The sequence below is a fragment of the Cavia porcellus genome, unplaced genomic scaffold (genome assembly GCF_034190915.1).
Source record: "Cavia porcellus strain 051 isolate PalLab524CR breed Dunkin Hartley unplaced genomic scaffold, mCavPor4.1 scaffold_11, whole genome shotgun sequence".
Classification (NCBI taxonomy): domain Eukaryota; kingdom Metazoa; phylum Chordata; class Mammalia; order Rodentia; family Caviidae; genus Cavia; species Cavia porcellus.
Genome location: NW_026947494.1, coordinates 67,716,132 through 67,736,635, shown reverse-complemented (window position 1 = coordinate 67,736,635; position 20,504 = coordinate 67,716,132). Strand labels below are relative to the sequence as shown.

General features: G+C 37.1%; 1 protein-coding gene across 9 annotated transcripts in view; it reads left to right on the top strand.

The window, feature by feature from the left end:
- Mtx3 (metaxin 3) overlaps window positions 1–20,504 on the top strand; it is a 117,569-nt gene that overhangs the window by 13,973 nt on the left and 83,092 nt on the right. For 3 of the 9 annotated variants that reach the window (XM_005001210.4, XM_013146631.3, XM_003464391.5), the window contains one exon: window positions 6–6,555. The exons of 2 other annotated variants lie outside the window; for them this stretch is intronic. In XM_005001210.4, coding sequence (XP_005001267.1) covers window positions 6–116 — 111 coding nt within the window. In that variant the 3' untranslated portion in view covers window positions 117–6,555. Of the gene's footprint in view, window positions 1–5; window positions 6,556–14,089; window positions 14,153–16,155; window positions 20,207–20,504 lie in introns of those variants that run through there. 4 more of the 9 variants (XM_013146630.3, XM_013146628.3, XM_013146625.3 and 1 more) reach the window with 2 other exon arrangements.

Genomic DNA, 20,504 nt, shown 5'->3' with positions numbered 1-20,504 from the left:
TGCAGATGGATGACAATCTTCGTCAAAGCCCTCAGCTTCCTCCTCAGAAACTGCCCACACTCAAATTGACTCCAGCAGAAGAAGAAAGTAATTCCTTACAACGGCTGTCACCCTAATGGTCATCATGCTTTGTGGTCCTAGTTGTATGAATGGTTATAATCTCTTGTACCAGGCATGTAGGGTCAGAAAGAAAATGCTGTTAATAGGTATAAGACTCTAAAACAAAAGCTCTGTGTGACATCTTTTTTTAAATTAATCAGCTTGTATTTTAGCTTAGCAATGCATTTTAAATAAAGGTGAGTGCTAACTGAATGTGGTAATATGGTGGGTGGGAGAAATTGTACTTGTGCGTGCGTGCGTGTGTGTGTGTGTGTGTGTGTGTGTGTGTGTGTGTGTATCTTGGCTTAATTTTGACAGATTTTATCTTTGGTTTATGTGTTGCTGACCAAAAGCTACAATTCTGTTCTGAATGTGCATTCCTATTTTATTTTACCTAATTTTATTTTAGCTAATTTCAGTTTATTAACTTAGTTTTCTTAGACCTGTCTGACTACATAATATGTGGCTCTATGGCTGTGTCTTTTTTCTTCTATTTAGAAATGCCTATTTTAGATGCCTATTTTAGAAATTAGGAAAAATATAAATTCAAGGAAAAAGTCTGTATTTAACTTCAAAATGCAGTGAGGAATGTGTTTTGTAAATATATTCTTATAAGTCTAATCTTTTAGAAGTTTAATATCATATATAAATATTAAAAGTGATTATATTTAATGTTCACCTAGTAATATGCACATCAGTACAACATTAGCATATGCTAATGCGTTCAGTACAGGCCAACAAGGGCTGTTTCTGTTTGCTGGGCAATATGATGGCTTTAGACCTAAGTATTTGTAGTGCATCTTTAATCACCTTGTTTCATTGATTCCAGCAGAACTGAATGTGTTGGTTCTCTTTACTGTGTGAGGCCATTAAACACGAATGAAACTTGCCCATTGTTACACACCACTCAGGAGGAGCCTGCAGCCAGGGTAACAAAAATACCTACTATGCATCAGGTCTGAATTTTCCATGCTTGACTCAGGCCAATATGTTTTATAAGAAACATATTATGTAGTCACAAGCTTTCTGACAACCAGTTGTTTTCCATATAGTTTAACTACAGTTGAAAGATGCAAAGGAATAATCAGAGATAGCAGAATTTTTTAGAAACTATTTTATATTCATTGGTTGCTGAACTGTTCGAGGATTTGCTGTGTGGGAATTTGACTCACATCATAATAGAAGATTGCTTATTTCAGTGGATGAAGTGCTTCTGTTGTCCTAAGATCACTCCTGGGGTATTTAAAATGTTGGACTATGTTTTTGATTAGTGTCTTAAAAGATTACCATGGTGATCATCACATCTTACCAAGTCCTATAAAAACCAATAGGTTAGGAAAAGAAGCTTTGTTATAGAGAGACTTACCTAATGGGAGCTGAGTGAAGTTGAGTGTGTTTGATCCACATCTTCCAAATTTGTTGTGTTTAGGTAGCTATTTATACAGAAGTCTTTAAGTCATTCTGAATATTTTTTTCTTGAAAGTTTTAACTAAATGAGAAACAAGATTGTATTATAAGACTAGTTTACCTGTGTGGGTGCCTTTAGGGAAAGTTACTAAAGGGTTCACATTATTTCTACAACAGGATATTTGAGGGTGGGAGGCATGTGTGTATCTCATTCATCTTAAGAGACAGGTTATTAGATTCTAGCAATCTGAAATAGGCATGAGTATTTTATATTGAAAGCCATGATCATGAGACTTTATTGTCTTCTAGTATTAATGTATATTGGAGAAAAGTGATTAGCACATCAACAAGACATCTAAACTTTAGTCAAGGTTAATCATTTTCAATCGTGATTTATATTAAACCTTCCAAAAAACATTTGAAGTGGCTTAGAACTATAAAACAGATGTAAAACAGGAGAATTATGATTAGCCTATGAAAAAATAAATTTGTAGGAGAAAAAACCATAACATAACATTATAAAATTGAAGTGAATTTAACTAATTTTTCCCATAGGTGAAGTAAAAAAAACTAATTATGGATTAAATAATTTCTTCTATCGATACTAATGTTCATGAGGAATAGAAATGTATTTAAATATTTGTGAAATGTGAGAGTTCATGTTGTTACAGAACACAGACCTCAACCAAAAATTGTACTGTAATTATTGTGTATTAAAGTTTTAATCAAAAAAGCATATTTTAGCATAGTAAGTACTTGTCTTTCTTAGTAGAAATGATGACTATAAATATGATTTGTTTACTTTTTTGTTCGTCCCTACTTTCAGTGTGTTTACAAGCCTAAGCTTGTATAGCCCATGATATTTCCAAACTATTACCTTTCATAAGAGGCAAAATGTGATTTGGTAAGTGAGAATTATATGTTGAATTACTCACTTGGGTTTATTTCTTTGTACAAGCAAATAAAATGGTAGAAAGCTATCCATGATTACTAGATATTTTAAAGACCAAACACACTTGCAGGAAGCTCTTGGAAAGAAACAAATTTGGAGTCTGGACGAGCCAGTCAGTTATGTTTTGAATAAAACATAGTTTTCTGGAAAAAATCATTCACGGCCTTAAACTAAATACTGTGAGCCAGTGTCTTTTGTATGTGATGGTGGACATGATACTATAAGAGTAAATGTGCTTTTGTTTAATTTTAAGAAACTGTACAGAGGACTGAAGTTGGAGTTTCCTGCAAAACTTTTTTTTGAATCTCATAAAGGTTGGCATTAACAAATATCAGTGTAGCCATGTTCAAGTTGTCTTTTGAGTATTAGCAAAGTAGAGAATTTATAAAGCAAGCATTTTTGTTTATAATTACTATTTAAAGTTTCCAGGTACATTAACATGAAGGAATGGAGAAGCTTATTTTAGTCAGAGATAAGTTAAATTTTGAATGTGAAAATGGGAAAAAACATCAAAAAAGATAGAAACTGGTAACAGTAGTAATAATATCTTAGCAAACCATTTTATTTACAAAACTTCATGTGATAGAAATGGTATTTGAATTTGGTAGTATGTGATTCCTTTGAGTCTCCTGCAGAAATAAGCATTTACCAGTCCAGTTAAATTTTGGTAGTTTCTCATAAGTTGTCAATTACCTTAGCTTTTTAAATACCAAGTATAAGTGCTTCAATATAGACAATAAGCAGTAGGACAAATACTTTGTATTTCATTCTTGAGTTTAAAGGAAAACAGTGCTTCTCTACAAATGCTCTAACAAATGCTTCTCTAAAGATTGACTTTGCCTTACAACAAAAGAAAAATCAACCAAATTCCAGAACTGCTTTTCCCTAAGATATCATTGTGTGATTTTATGTTTCTAATTACATTTTTCCTTATGGTACCTGTGTTCATTTTTTAAGACACTGCCTCTTATCCTTAACGTGGTATTTCTTCTTTGCCTTGGATTTGTGATCTGATAAGACAGCAAACACGTTGTTCACTGAGAGCACATTTAAAGGAGGAGATGTCATGGGGGGGTGTATTAACTGACTTTGTCTTGGTTTGATTATTTTTATAATTGAAATCCTGAGCAGAACACCAGAGATAATTTGGCTTTCAGTGAGGATCTTTTCTATCTGTTCTTGATAATAAGAATTATTTTTGCTTTTTTTAATGTTTTCATATTTTTTAAAAATTCGTTATGTGTCATATGTCAGCGATCCTACTGAAGATTTAGTTGAAGTTTCATTTAGATACTCAAAATGCTGATTTTCAGAGAGATGTAAGGATGAAAGATTTTTGTTTTATATTGTTTTATTTATTATAATATAACACAGTGTCATGGTTTATGTCTGTGGCCCCCAGGCCTCATGAGTTTGCATTGTGCATTTGTGATGGTTCATTGTCTAGTGCTTGGATTGATGGTGTCAGTGCTCCACCCATATAGGGGTGGAGCCAGGATGTGATGTAATGGCAGGAAGAAGGTGTGTCTTGCTCTTTGCTGGTTCCTGCTTGCTGTTTGTAGCTGCCATGAACTGTGGCCCAGCCATGCCCACCTGCCTTGGAGCCAACTGAGTATGGACTGAAACCTCCAAAAACTGTTAAGAAATAAACCTTTCCTTTCCCAACTTGGGCTTCAGGTATTTTGTCTCAGCAATGAGTAAAAAGTAACTAAGACACCCAGAAACCATTGTTGGGATATAGTGACTACTAAGAACCTAGATTCTTGCTCTGGATTTAAGACTAATACGATAGAGGTAGAAAAGTACTCTAGGAATTAAAAAGGATATTAAAAAATTATTTTTTTCAAGTAAATTATGCCATGGGTTACTGATAAGCATTAACAGTCTTAACCAATGATATAATAGAAGTGTAACTTCAAGTCAAGTCTTTCTGAAAGGAGAATGCTGAATAGAGCAAAATAAACTAGTTTCTTTAAAAAAGAGGAAAGTAAGTCTTTGTATCCTCATTGTTATTCATTTGAGATTACACTATAAGGTTTTTTTTTTTTTTTAAACCACCGCTTTATCAGAGAAGCAGTTCCTAAAAGGGTAGAGGTTTTTGTTTGTTTTTAGAGGGTTTGGTTTGGTTTGGTTTGGTTTGGTTTTGAAACAGAGTCTAGCTATGTAGTTCAGGCTGGCCTTGAACTTACTATATAACCTAGGCCAGTCTTGAACTTGCAGTAATATTCCTGCCTCCATCTCCCAAATACTGGAATTACAGATGCGTGCCACCATGCTCAGCTCCAAAGGAGTGTTTTGGCAGAACATACTGTTATAAGAATTAAGGAACGTGTGACTCAGTAACTTTGAAAAATGCTAGGTTAGGCAAAATTGGATGACTGTAGGTTTTTTAGAACCTTTAGAACACTAATGTGCATTTTCAGTCTTCAAGCTTTGGAGATTTTCAAGTTTTATTTGATTATGTACTAAAGGCAGACTAAGGATGCTTATGCATGTGTGTGAGTGTGTGTGTGTTTGTGTGTGTGTGTGTGTCAAAGTTGAATACAGGTATTTCCCAGAGGAGGGTTAATTTCCATTCAGAACCTCTTATTTTAGACACTAGCTCCCTGATTGATTTTAATGTGGATTTTTTAACGACTGTACTATGTGTTCTGCAAAACACCTTAGGAAGACTTCTCCCCAGAGGGTTTTTCCTTGTTTTGTGCTCATTGCAAAGGTTTCCTGCTCTGGGGTGCCTCTCTAGAGATGGCGATGAAGTAGGATAGGGCATCATCTTAAACCCCAGAGTTGAGAAGGGTGGCAGTGGCTGCAAGGAGCTTGTTATTGACATAAAATGGGAGTCAGGCTGTCCCCTTCCCTAGAGCCTCATCCGCCTGGAAAGCTGTATGGTGTCTAAACTGATGGTTTCAGAGGACTAACCAGTTCTTAAGAGTCCACAAGACACGGACATTAGCAATAGAATTTCAGAGCATTTTTCTAAAGCTTTTCTGTGCTTTATAAGTGCCCAGAAAGACAGTGAAGTTTCTCATATATATAAAAGTTTGTAGTTGCTTTAGTGCCAAAGCAAAGAAAGTTTAATATTGTCAAGTTTTATTCTGTTACTGAACACAGTTTAAGGAATGACTGTAGGAAGTGAGATGATAGTTTTCATTAGATCTTAAACAGGTTCTCCATCCTAAAGCAATCTAAATTTCATTAAGCCTCCAAATTTGAGAGAGTTAACAAAATATATCTTCTTTTTTTATTTCAAAGTGTAAAACTAGATTACTAATGAGACATAAAGGTGTTTTTCATTCATTTCTTGTTAGTATACAGTTGCCTGTATGGAATATATACTTAAAAGAAAGTTTGCCTGTGAGCTTTGAGCTGCAATATAATGGTGAGCATCTAGCCACATAAAAGCAGTTGGATCTCTTCTGATTCCTTAGTTTTCTCTTAAAAACTTGAAAAAATGCCTTTTAATAAATCAGTTACATATCCCAGATCCTTGGAATCAAAATGCCTCATGCGTCAGAGATCAGCCTCAGTGAGTCACGAGTTGGTAAGGCTCTTGTTCTTTGGACATTTAGCTGCTTCTGCATTGCCGATTTTCTTTATCTCTTGTAGAAAAAGAGTATACTCTAGCTTTTAAGTTCAGTGCATAAAGATGAGCTTTATTCCTTTTGTGACTTGATCTTTTCATTTCATAAAATAGAAAATAATGTCTTTCTATTTTTCTGTCCATCTAGCAGTGGGAATTTGAGGTATTTGTAATGTAACGTTAGCTTCTTGGAAGAGAGCTGGTAAAGAAGAGAAGAGATATGTGTATGTGCATATTGGTTTGGTTTCACCAAGCCAATCTTACTAATAGTAAATATTTTAAATTTTTTTCCTAGTGTTCACATACTATACTTTAATTATATAGTAAAAAGTCTTACAATAAGTTATGCTGGCCACAATTCCAATATTCTAGCCTTGCATTGTATGAATATATTTTACTCAGAGACTGTATAAATACTCAGAACTGATCAAAGTTGTAAAGAGTTTATTCTAATAAATAAGAACTGTATGTATTATCAGAATAGATATTTTCTCAATAAAATGTCAAATTACCCAAATGTGTATTAATTCTTGAGTGATGTCATTTATCCCTTGAGGTGAGTGTCTTCACCGGTGTAGCATAGCAAAGTGCTGGGACTGAGCTAGATGGAGGACTGAGCTAGATGGATTCTTTCATGTCTACCCATCTAGGATGCATAGAGACGACTTGAGATGTTTGTATTCTATGCTGAGGGAGGTGAGAGGCCTGCTCTTAGGTGGCTGGTTGCATGCAACCCCTGAGACCTTATTCATCCATTCATCAGTTTCTTTTAAGTTTTTCATTTTGCCCTACCAGACACTTCAGCAGTCTTGTATTTAATTTAATGGAAGACATCCTGAGAAAAAATAGTGCAGTATTACGCAAGGAAGATATTTGTGCCTTGCTGCTTTGTTTATGGAATAGGGTGTATTCGCATGGAGAGAACCTTGTTATTTATAGCTGTTAGTTAAGTAAGGGCAGATGTCTCAGCCAGTAAAGTTTGTTTTTAATTAAAATAATTTACATATAGTAAAATATGTGGACTTTCCAAGTAGGACTGTTCAGGGTATGAAAGTTTTTCTGTCACATGAGAAGCTGGCTGTATCTTGCTTGATACTTCTATCCCCCCAAAACACAAATCTTACTTACAGATGCGCTTAAGGTTTCAGATGATAAGATCGTGGGTAGATTGAAGGGATTAGAAATAATCATTTGTGTTCTACAAAAAGCAAGAAAGAAGAGTTGCTGTTGTGGAATAACGAGATTCTTTTCAGAAGAGGCAAACATAACTACTTTGGAGCCACTCAACAAAGAACAAAAGAAATTTTGGTTCTTAGTTGCTCTCTCAGAGGCCTGATCCTTGCCTGGACCTACTTCAAATGTTCAGAGACTCCTGGGCATGAATTTAGTGTGATACCCTGCAGTTGGTGGTAGACTGTGGTACACACACAATTCTATTTTTCTTTCGCCACAAATAGCAGATATCTATAGGAAAATTGAAGTTCTGCCATGTTAATTTCCACAGGAGCAAGAGTTAAAGTTCACTCTGTGCTGTGCCTCCATTGGACACAAAGGTATAAGAAAAAGGACAAGAAGCAAATTATGGTAAAGAAATGTCAGGATTTGTGTTCTTGGAAGTCGTCTTCTGATTGAGTTTTACAGAATGTTTCCTTTTTCTTTTTCTTTCTTTCTTTTTTTTTTGTAATTAAGTTTCTAGTTGTACAAAAAAAAGAAAGAAAGAAAGAAAAGAAATTAGTCTCTGATCTGACAAGAGCTTTAAGAGGAAGTCTGAGAAACCATGGTCCATTTCTGCAGGTACATGAGTCAGCCTCCTGGAATGCTTTAGACATCTGTGTTCAAGAAATGAAGATAGCTGCATATCATCAAAGATACATTTAATTCCCAATACAGCCAATTTGAAGCTCTAAAAATTGTGATTTTCCAAGTGAAAGAGAAGCTATTAAATTTATTCTGCTTTTTGAGCAGAGCAAGAAGAACAGAGAAACTTTAACATTTATAAATACAAGTAAGGATTAGTTCCTTAAATTCCAGTTTGGGGAAGGTGATCCTTTTTTCAAGATGATTTTGAAAAAAATCATTTGGTATAGAAGAAAACATGCCACTTATGTGTAAGAAACACAGTTATTTGAAGATTGTCAGATTTTGCCTATTCAGATGTGTTGTCATGCTTCTCTCCATGAGAGAAAATTGCCATTTGAATCCAATGAATATGATTTATATTTTTTATAGTATATAGCATCCAATTCACAGGGTAACTGTTGATAAGATGGATTAGAAAAGGTGGAGGAAAAGGATGAGTATAGTGAATGTAGAAATTAGGAAGACATGTACCCAAAAAACCAGATAATTATATATACATATACGCACACCATATACCACATTAAGGAAATGTGCAGAAAATTTAGTCACTGAAAAAGTGTGTGACCTAATGGGACTTTCAGCAAATTTAATCTCTGCATTTTTGAGCCAAGTCACAGTCATGCCAAGCCCAACAATCACCATTCTGTTATTAATACCATATAGAAGCCTCAAGACACCCATGTCATTGAACTACCACATTCACACTCTGCTCTCAAGGAGCAGGCTGTTATAGGGTAAATGGTGGGCACCTATGATATCCAGTACTAGCTCATCTTGGGAACAAAGAAAAAAGTTACAGAGACTGCCTTTAAGGAGCTCAAGCTATAACAACAATGGATGTAATTTCACAATAGTACTGTCTTAGTTTTGTGGGGTGTTCATTCTGTACTGATATACCTCTTCTTTGTACTCATATCAGGTCACTTATCAGGAAAAGAAATGTATTTTTTATAGCTGTGGAGGCTGGAATGTCCAGGAGAGGGCCTGCCTGTTTAATCTGTGGCAGAAGGTAGAAGGACATGAGAATGAAAGAAAAGAGTTGTATTACCCTTTTTAATAGAAAACTGACTCATTTGTGTGATAATAGCATTTAACCCATTAAACGCAGAACCCTCATTGACTTAATGCCCTTCGGAATAACCAGCTCTCACTCTGATGTTGGGGACTAAATTTCCAGCTCGTGAACTTTAGGAGACTCATTAAAACCATGGCAAGTCCCAATGGCTTAGAACCCACAGTTTTCTCAGCCTCATAGATAGTTTATAGGTACTGTCCCAAAACAGAAGGCAAAAGGAAGCACAGATGTACTATTTAGTTTAGACCATGCAGGATCCTGAGACCTATAGTAGAGATTTATGTCTATGGGAACATGAGAAATCAGTGATTAGTTTCATTGGTCACTCCATTTACTGTTGAGGGAAACAATCAAATTTAAAAGGAATCAAGAATCAAATACTTAAGAGAAAAAATTTAATACAAGGACTAATTATAAAGGTGATAAGATACCCCCTCCCCTTTCCTTCATGGCCTTACAGGAACAGCAGCAAAGAGACCAGGTTGGTTGGAGTGGAGCCAGATAGAGAAAGATAAGGTTAGAGTTTTAGCAGGAGCTCATCAAGAGGTGGTTCTCATTACCCATTCTTGGAATGTGTTTGAAAATATGCGGTGGCAACTTTGCCATAGTGAAGCCCTGAAGGCACCTAGCTGACCAGAGTGGAGGATGCTCTTGATCAACAAAGCATTGTCCAAACCCAAATACCCATAGTCCGCTGTTGAGAGATACTGAAGATTGTATGCTTTGGCCATGTTTCACAACATAAGTACATGCTGAAACAGGATGATATGCCAGCAGGCTTTGAAAAAATGAAAGGTTGTTTCCTGCTATAAGTGTCAGGTCAGAGAGTTTAGAAAAGCAAATAATCTTAGTGGGAGAAATTAATCTTGTGATGAAAAGCAGAGATTGAAACTAGGCAGGTTGTCAAGAAATTACTTAAGACATTCTATAACTAGGGTTTGGGGGCTGAAGATGAAGAATACAAAGAAAATACATTTTAGAGTTTAAAAATTAGGCTTAATATATCAAATTGATAATTTTCTTGACTCTGTCTACGTTGCTGTTTAGTATCAGATCTGAATATTTGAACATTTTTATGTGTTTGGGTTTTCTTAATTATCAGAATTTAGAACATACCAATGCAAAGAGTCCCACCATACCTCTTATGAATGACTTCTGGTAAATTATTGCTTTTCCACTTTTTTATTTTCTATACTGACACATATTTCTGTATGTATTCTAATCTCAAGTATTTACTTCTCTGTACTATGCTTTTTTTTACTTAATACTCAGAAAGTACTTATACTTCACCACACTCTGATATTCAATGATTGTGCAGTTTCATTGTATGAATGTAACAAGGTTTGATTTCATTGCATTGTGATAGATGTTAAAGTCAGTTCCTCTTGTAGTGGTCCCACAGGAATATCACCATACATTATTTTCCCTGCAGCCCTAGTGTATAGGAGAGCCTGTATTACTGCAACCCTACTAGCTTCAAGTATTATTTTTCTCTTTATCAACTTGATAGATAAAAAGTAGCATTTTATCAAATATACTCATATTTCCTCAATAAGTAAGAAGTTCAGATATTTTTCCAATGTTTATTACCCATTAGCATTTCTTCTGGAAGTTTCTATAGTCTAAATGTTGAGTGTCCACCAAAGGTCCATATATGAAAGGTTTCAGGGTTGCATTCCTGGGAGATGTCAGAACCTGTAAGAGGTAGGGCCTGGTGTGAGATCTTTAGGCCATTGCAGGGGGATGCCCTTGAAGGAGATTATGGAACTCCACCCCATTCCTCACTGCCTTGCTTTCTGCCATGCCCTGGCTCACTGTGATGTGCAACCTCACCATGGAACCAAAGCAGTGGGCCCAAATGTCCAAAATTGTAAGCCAAAATAAACCTTTTTCTTTATAAACTAATTATCTCAGGTATTTTTTATAGTGACAGAAAGCTGGCTAATATAGTTCTCTATTTATATTCTGCTTCAAAGGTGAACTACTCCTGTGCATACCTGTTTTCTGGGCTGTGAGATGGGGTTTCAGTGAGGTCCAAATGGAGTGATACACATGACAGGAACAGAACATGGCTGGTCCTTAATAGTGTTATTTTCACTCGTGCCCTTTCCTGTATTTAAGGCTTCTAGAAGAGGAAGACTTTTTATTGCGTCCCAACATTTACCACAGTGCTTAGAACATAGAGGGGACTCAATTTTTGAACAAGGAATAATACATAAGATTTGAAAGTATCAAGAAAACTTTGAACCTAGGAGCCCATAAATCAGCAATGAGGAAACTGGTATGTTCTTCAGATGCTTACTATTAACATGAGAGTATTCATACCTCATTCTCAAAGATCTGCTAAGAAACAGTATTTTGTAGACTAAAGTGGATAAAAGATATGAAACAGCCACGTTCAAGTCTGAAATTAGGCTTTAGAAGAGTGACTTTTTGATTAAGTATTTTAAGTATCCTAGGAAAGATGACTAGTTAAGGAATTAACAATTGATTTTCCTGTATGTTGAATGTTAATTAAAAGATTAATCCTGATTTTTACATGTATTATTTGCCTAGACTGGAAATTTATGTGTATTAATCATATAATCATAAAAATTATGTTAATGTGACCCAGAGATGTGGTACCTCAAATGAAGATGAGGAAATTGGTGTTCAGTCTTGTTTTATTTAAAATACCCTGTGATCTCAGGGAAAGGAGCCAGTCAGAGGTGTGCTAATGAGATCTGCAGATGGCTTTAAATTGAGAGGTATTGTAAACAGCAGGAATAACTGAGAAATGATACAGAGGATCTGGAAAGGTTAGGAACATGGACAGGAAATCAAATGATTCAGCATAGACTATTGCAAGCCAATGTGACATCTGGGCCAAATAAGAAGAAATACAGATACGCTATGAAAAAGACAAACATGGAAAACAGTCATCTCAAAGGAGTTTGGAGGGGCATTGGAGGAAAATAAGAGAGAAGCAAGAAACAGGAACTAGTGATTATTGAATACCCACTGTGTCCTCGGGCCTTTCCATGTTGATTTCTCTTTGATCAAGTTTAAGTGATTTAGTCTGTTCAAGAAATGGATCTTTTTGGGGATTGGTTATGCAGAAGAGCTCAGCACTTAATGAAACTTTTGTTACTTCCTTTTAGTTGATCTCAATGTTCCGGCATATTGTCAGTATGGTAGCAATGTGAAAGTGGCCTGAAATGTTCCATTAGGAGAGATCATTCCCCACCTACCTGCCTGAGCATTGCTTATTTAGTGGGTGCTTCCAACAGTGCTTGGAGCTGCTTCCATTAGACTATCCTAGGCATGGGATCCTAGAAGTCCAGCTGTGGCACAAATAAGACACATGTCTCATGATGGCTATTCTGCAATGTGCCCATCGTCCTCTCTTCCAGTGTTAACCTCTAGCAACAGCTCCTTGTCCAGACCTTTGGTTAAGTTTCTACTGTCCCTTATCCTTCTGTCTTGATCACAAGTCTATGATCATCTGTGTCCTCTAGATGTCAGTGAACTAAATCACATTTGTCAGAATATTTTCTTAATATATGAATTTTCAGTATTTCAACTACTAGTCATTTTTTGTTACAATTCTTAAAGAATTGTGAGGATGCCATGTGGCTGAAAAAGGAAAGATGGGATTCTAGGGAGGAATAACTGTGAGCAGGCACTATTAACCACATCTGTTCCTCATCCTGAGGAGAGCAGAACACCAAAGACTGGAAGAAGTGAGCTGGAAAGGCAACATCACAGTTGTGATTCTTGCTGTGAGATGTGGCTCTCATCAGAAACCCAAAGTTAAATATCACTTGTGCCCAATAGTATTTGCCTTATGACACCTCTCCCCAGGCACATTTGCCTTGTTGACTATTTGTCTTTTCACCATCCAAGTGATGACAAACTACTGTTGTAGTTGAGACAAAAAAAGTATTCATTTTTTTAACAAGTACATGTATTTACCATGTACCTCCTATATTCCAGACACTGTTGTGATACACAGGACACGAGAGTGAACATAAGAAATGTTTCTGCCCTCATGGTTCTTCCATTCCAGCAGGAGGACAATTAATAATGAAGCTAATAAACAGTTTACATAGTATAGTAGAAAGTGACCGGTGCTGTGGAAAAAGGGGGGAAAAAGGTAGGATGAGGGAGCTCGGAATGCTGGGTTTAGAGGTGAGTTACGGTATTAAAGATGGCACTGTGAAGTTGGCACTTAAACAAAGACTTGAAAGGTACATGAGGTTAGCCTAGCAGCCTAACAAAGCATTTTAGGCAGAGGGCACAAGTAGAGTCTTTCTGGTAGGTCAGAGAAGCAGCAAGAAGTCCAAAGTGTCTGAAGCAGAGTGATCGAAGAGGATAGTGAAAGAGTTGAGGTCTATAGAGTAGGGGATGAGATAGTAGACCACGGAAGAGTTTGAAAGCATTTGCACAGTCTTGGTTTTAACTCTGATCCACTATGTTTTGGGCTAAAAAAATATCAATTACTGCTTTTTAAAAGGATTACAAAAAGATTTTGTAAGCTGTGATACTGAGCTATGGTTTTGAGGATAGGCAAGGGGGTAAGCAGGAAGACAATGGAGAGTGTAAGAGCGGTGGTAGGTCAGATGGACCAGTATGGCAGCAGTGGAAGTGGTAGGAGATGATTGGATTGTGGGTATATTTTGTCATTACCATCAAAATTTCCTGATTGACTGAATATGGGTTGTAAAAGGAAGAGAAGAAAGCATGGCTTCCAAGATTTTTACCATGAGCACTGGCTTGATCAAGTTGTCATCAACTTAGATGAGAGAAGACTGTGAGTAGAAGAGCTTTTGGAGGGAGATTGAGAGTCCTTTCTGACCTGTTGAGTTTGAGACATCTGTTCAACACTCAAGTGCATATGTTGAGTCAGCACTCTCAGTATGTGAGCCTGGAGTCCAAGAGGTACACCCTGAAGAATCATTGGGGTAAAGGCTTTAATGCTGAGCCAGATGAGGTGACCACGGTTTTAGATTATTGAAAAAAGAAGTTCAATAAGTGAGCTCTGGGGTATTGTGAACACTAAGAAGTCAACAAGAGCACTAAAGGAAAGTGATGCTAGTGAGGAAGGAAGAAAACCATGTGTTGTTCTTGACGCCAGGTGAGGAAGAAACACTAACAGAGGGAGTGATCAGCTGCATGGAACACAACTGATGAATCCAAGGTGAGGACTGAAAGAATGCACAGCAGGGGAAGGGGTGGCTACAGTCTATACTTGCAAGGCTGAGATGGGAGGATCACTTGAACCTAGAAGTTTGGTATCAGCCTGGGTGACATAGTAAGACTCCATTTCAACAATAAAGGAAGAAACAAATAAATGAACATGCAGTGTTGATGACATTGTTGGGTGTTAACTCTGACAGGAATAGGTTGGAGAGAGATTAGGAAGAAAGAATTCAGACCATTGAAGAGAAAGCAATATGATCATTGTAAGCAACAGGATGGGAAAGGTATCACATGGTAAGGATGTCTTCCTCTGGGTCCGCAAAGTCCCATCAAGGAAGCAGCCACCTATTTTTTGTGCATGTTACTGTATAGTTGGAAAGTAAATCAGCATACAAAGCAGTGTGGAACTAGATCGTTAGGAAGTATTCTCCATTACCTGAGATCTTAATGGAATTTAAGAATTGGTGAATGAGGGGCTGGGGATTTAGCTCAGTGGCATAAGTGCCTGCCTTATAGGCAGGTAGTCCTGAGTTCAATCCCCGGTACCAATAAAAAGGAAAAAGACAAAAAAAAAAAAAAAAGGGTGAATGGAATTCTTTTTTAGAAAAGAAAAAAGCAATGGCACAGACTTTCAAAATAAGATATTAGAAGATTAACAATGGTTAATATATTGTGTGTTATCTACAAAGCAGTTGCTTAGATTATATGATATAGGCATGAAAATTGATCAGACTATGTAAGCACAAGCCATTCTTTTAAATGAACTAATAGAGATTGATATTATAATTATCATATCATATATGTGTGTATGTGTGTATATATATATATATATATATATATATATATATATTCTTTTCCTTTCTTTTCTTCTTTTCCGTATCCCAATTGTTCTTTCATTTTGAGCAGTTTCTTTCTCTTTCACTTTCACAATATCTATTGTACATTTTGGATCTTATTTACTCTTTTAGTTTTTTACACTGGGTAAATGCATACAACTTGAGACCACACTCAAAAGTGAAATAAATTGGTCTTGCATGTGTTTATCTGTGAGTCTGACCTAGGCCTAGGCCCCTTGCCTGATGGCAGCTGATTCATAGTGAACCTCTATGAATCACTGGTCCTGTAGTGGCCTGTGAGGCCAGAGATACCTCAAAGGGCATGTTAAGGCCACAGCTGTGGACACTTGGCTCCAAACCCAATTAACAACATAGAGACTACAGCTGCAAAAATTACTCCTACAGTCTCATTTCTATCATGTCTTCATGATAAGACAGTGCTACTGAAGCAAGCACAGCATGGACCTGGGGGCTCAGGGTTTGGTGCTGCTCTCCATTACGCCATCAGGGGCCATGCGGGAAGCACCAGGGCAAGAACCAGAAAGGAGAAGAGAGTCCATCTTCCAGAGGTCACCACTGTCTGCCACACCACCTGTCCCCACCACAGTCATCTTTGTAAAAATACATTAGCTGCCTAGTTCCTCGGTGTGCATGTCACTCATATTTGAGGGCACTCCTGTTAACATGAAATTCAAGCCTTAATATTATTTTTACTAAACATACATTCGAGTTTGATAAACTCCCTATGATGTTAACTTTTAAATTAACAGATTTATCACCAGTTTCTGAGCTACTTGCAGCTTTAAATTAAAAAGTTTGAGATTATTTTTCATACTATTTCTAATTAGATACCTATAATAATGGGGCATTGTATTAAATAATGGAGCATATTAAGTACATATGTTTTAAAGGGAGAAGTTTTAAAAAATGAATATTGAGCAAAAAATGGTGGCTTGCTAGGGGGCTGGATGTAGAGTCTGTGTGGAGAAAGCAGATTAGAGGCTAGAATATGACAACAAGGAGAGAGCCAGATGAATGGATAATGATTCTTATTAACCAAGGCGGTAACCAAAGGGAAAAATAATACTAGAAAGAGGAAGAAAAAGCATGGGGGGGAGAGTTGAAGCCTGATGCGCCCACTGAAACCTGTTCCACACTGTCCTAGGTGCACCTGGAGGATCCAAGGTCATGCTGAGACCGCAGCTGCCGATAATAGGAGTCGGTGAATCCCAGGCGCTTAACAGGAGGACACAGCCCAGTGAGCAGTGGATCCAAGGGGAAGAGCTATATTGACTCTCAGCAACTGCTAGAAATTGGGCCCTGGGGCCCCACAAAGCAGCCAGAGCCACTTGGCCATGCCAGAGGAGACTTCGAGAAGCTCCTGACTCCGAAACAGGACACCGCTCAGTTTTCTGACTGATCCACACTGTGCTGGGAATGCAGTGAAGACATGTGGCGCAGTGTGCAGTGGACACAAGGGGAAGATCTGCATTGATTCCCAGTGAGTGCTAGCAACTGGGTCCCCTGGCTGCTGTCGGTGGCTGGAAGACATCTTGGAATTGGACAGAGCCCAGCGCCGTGGCAGCATCAGTGACACAGAGAGGACTGGTGGAGAACATCTTGGAGTTGAGAAGATCCTGGTGCCGCGGTTATATCAGATAGTCACCCCTGGTGTAGAGAAATCTGGTGGAGGACAACTTGGAGTTGGGCAGAGCCCAGTGCTGCAGTGATATCAGTCTCAGCTGCCCCTGGTGCAAAGAGAACTGGCAGGGTCTGCTGGGGCTGAACTATGCCTCTGGTTGGGACCAAATAGGCAGGTACAAAATTGTCACGACTCTATGACATCCACATGGTACAGCCTTACTTGCGGATTGACTGGCACAGAAGCTTGAGGCTAGCCTGCACTGTCTCTACACCCCTGTGTGTACCTCAGATAACAGCAAATTGGGGAGGGCAGCAAAAACTCCAGAGAGCATGCTTCGGAAAAACCCTAAGCAATATGGAGAGGGCCAGAGACCCAGAGGACACACCAATCTGAAAGAAACTAGAAACATGCCAAGAGATAGAAATAAAAAAAACTCCAGCTGCCGAGCCTGGGAAAATAAGCCCAGGAGAAGTAAATAGAGAAAAGAACCAGTGCAGTAACCATTTAATACTAGACCCAGCATTAGCAGACATAAAGAAATACCTCCATGACCTCATAGATGAATTTAAAACTGTACTTTTGATCCAAGTGAGATAAGATATAAAAAGATTAATTAAAGAAATGATAAGCCCCTCCAAAGAGAACACAGAAGGAAAAATAGAGGAAATCAGAAAAAAAAAGAGAAACCTCTGATGAAGAATTTAAAAATAACCTAGAATACATGAGACAGATCCAACGAGATTACCAGGAAACTAAAAACTCCATTCAAAACTAACAAAATGCCTTGAAAGAAACTAAAGTTAGCCTTTTGAAACTTGAGCGATTTATGATACATGATCAGGAAAGAAAAGACCTCTTAAAAATAATGAGGAACCAGAAAGAAACAATTCAAAGGCTAGAGGATGACAAAAGGATACATAACTTAAGAATAAAGCACTTGAGTGAGGAAGCAGGAATAACCAAAAATGAACTACAAAGAATATTCACTGATACATAAAAGGAAAACTTCCCAAGCATAGGAAAAAGAAGTGATATCCAGATCATGAGGCATATAGAACTCCAGCCACATACAACCAAAACAGTCTACACCCAGATATATAATAATCAAGATTCCAGAAATCCACCAAAAAACAGAATACTAAAAGCAGCCAGGGAAAAGAAGCAGATTACCTACAATGGAAAAATTATCAAAATAACACCAGACTTATCAACACAAACTCTCAAATCGAGATGAGCCTGGGGAGATATAGTCCAAGACCTGAAAGAAAATAGTTTGCATCCAAGACTGATGCACCCAGAAAAACTCTCTCTCAAAATTAATGGAGAAATAAGATGTTTCCAAGACAAGGGGGAACTGTGGGAGTTCATGGCCACTAACCCAACCCTACAGGAATGAAGGACATTCCCAAGAGACAGAGGAAGGGATACGAGTATTCCAGCAACAGTGGCAGAGAGGCCTCAATGAACAGGGCAGACAGTGGAATGAGGGAGTTAGATGGACAAATTATAGTAGTAAAGTGGAGTAGCAGACGTGAGGCAGAGACGATAAGCTGTAATCTTTAATATAGATAGCCTTGATATACTAAAATTTAAAAAAAAACAGGTATAGTAGATTAGGAGGCAGGCTCCATTGAGATACTCTGAATGGGAAATACACTCAACCCGAAGGAGGGTTAATAAACTGAAAGTCAAAGATGAGAAAGCAAAGCTATATGTGACAGGAAACCAGAGAAAAATAGGGACAACTTATCTGGTACCCACAGATAGATTGGAAAGCTATGACACTTTTGGGCAACGTAGAACTACACAGCTGGAAGGAAGGGAAAAAAAGGAGTACAGCTCAAGATCAAACTCAGGGGTAAAAAGTTTAAGCAACACTCAGATAGACAATGGGCTGGCCCCCCTAATCTAAAAACTAAAGGGGCTAGTGAGACCCAAAGCATACAAAGCATCCTGAGAAGGGGAAAGGTGAAAAATAGCCTTAAAAAAGAAGGCAGAGATCATTGCTAATAGTGTATCAGGATTTAAAAGTCACAGTAGTCTTATCGCTCTGTTTAGTTTGATTTTATTTTGTTCTGGTCTGTCCACTCATATCAGATTTGAGGGCACAGACATCTAACTCAAAAATAGCAGGTTATACCATGGTAACTATCCTTACTTTCCTATTAACTTAAACTGAAATCTTGTGTTACTTACATTGTCTTACTATGACTGGTCTTAATTGAATCTGATTCATAAGACCATGGGTTTGCCTTGGCTGATTTTATTCAAATTTGGTATGCTTGATAGTATCAAGTCTAAAAGTAGAGGCAACTACTCTGAAGATGACAAGATGTAAAAGATATCCATACTGGTTTTGATTATTAACCGCTCTCAAGTCCTACAATGTTTTCAAAGTTGTGTTTTTATAAAAATAGCTACGTAATACTATGCTTAACTGTATTAAGCCTGATGATGTGGACAAGTTATTGAAAATAACAAGAGAAAGCACAGTAACTGCAGTAGATCACCTAATATTGTGGTCTTATGTGTCTTTTTCATTGCACTTTTTCTAGGAGTTTGTTTTGTTGTCTTGTTATGATCTGTCTTTCCACATTATACAGAAAGGATAGATATACATGTAGAAATTCACACATGGGAAGAATTTGTTAAACTATTTATGGGAACATTATATAATGCAAGATGTAATGAACAGATACTGTGAAGAAGAAGAGACACTAAGAAATCCAGTGCTAATTCTGTAACATTATGATATAAAAATCTAGCAATACTATTATTCACTGTTCAGAGTGATATTAGTCTAGTCTTTTAAGTTCAATTTCAGCATATGTAAAGATAAGGACAGCTACTATGAAGAGAATGAGAAACATTATGGTAGTCATTTTTTTTTTTTACTTTTTTTTTTTTTTTTTTTTTTTTTGTCTTTTTCCTTTTTATCGGTACCAGGGATTGAACTCACTACTGCCTGCTTACAAGGCAGGCGCTTTATGCCGCTGAGCTAAATCCCCAACCTGGTAGTCATTATTGACTTCCCCAATGTCAGATCTTAAAGACCTAAAAACCCTTCATCATCCTTGTCAGCCAAATCATCCATAATGATTTGATTAGTTCTATAATATGCAGTGTGAATTCAATGTGTGTGAAGACGGAGACAACTATTTGGAAGAAAACTAGAGACAATAAGATAGACAGTGAAGATCTCTAGTAGACTTGCTTTGAAATCTGTATTTCTTTAAATTGTTTCTTTATGAACTGTTCTGTTTTGATATGCTTAATCTTACCCTCTTTAAGATAAAAAACAAGTGTGTAGGACTGATTACCATATTACTAAGTTTTTGTTGGATCATTGAGCAGAACTGTTGGCAGTGTCACTATTTGAATGTCACTTTGTATACTTTAATTTTGTAACCTGAATGACTATTTCTAAGATGACAATATGTAACTTATCAACTAGTAATTTCTTACTCTTTATTTCTCTGTATTATTTCTACCCCTTTTTTCTCCATGTGTTTTTTTTTTCTTTCTCTTTAAATAATAATAAAAAATGAAAAAAAAATAAGACAGTGCTACTAAATTCACTTGGTTCACTTCTTGGAGACGTCCTTAAAGTGACTCCCAAGGTCCTCCTCATTCCTGCACTTTCCTCAGTTTCTCAGCCTTTTGTCCTTGGTCATAATAAAAGTGGACTGATCCGGAAAACTTTTTGTCTTAGCCCTTGGAGTCACAAGCTTAACTAAAGGGTTTTGACCCTCCTTTATACAATTTGTCTTTTGTTATTTAACCTCCACTGTACACTCATTTGAGAAATCAGGAATGTAGGTCAGAACCCAATACAATAGATTTAGTGTTTCCTTTTTAATATTTAAATA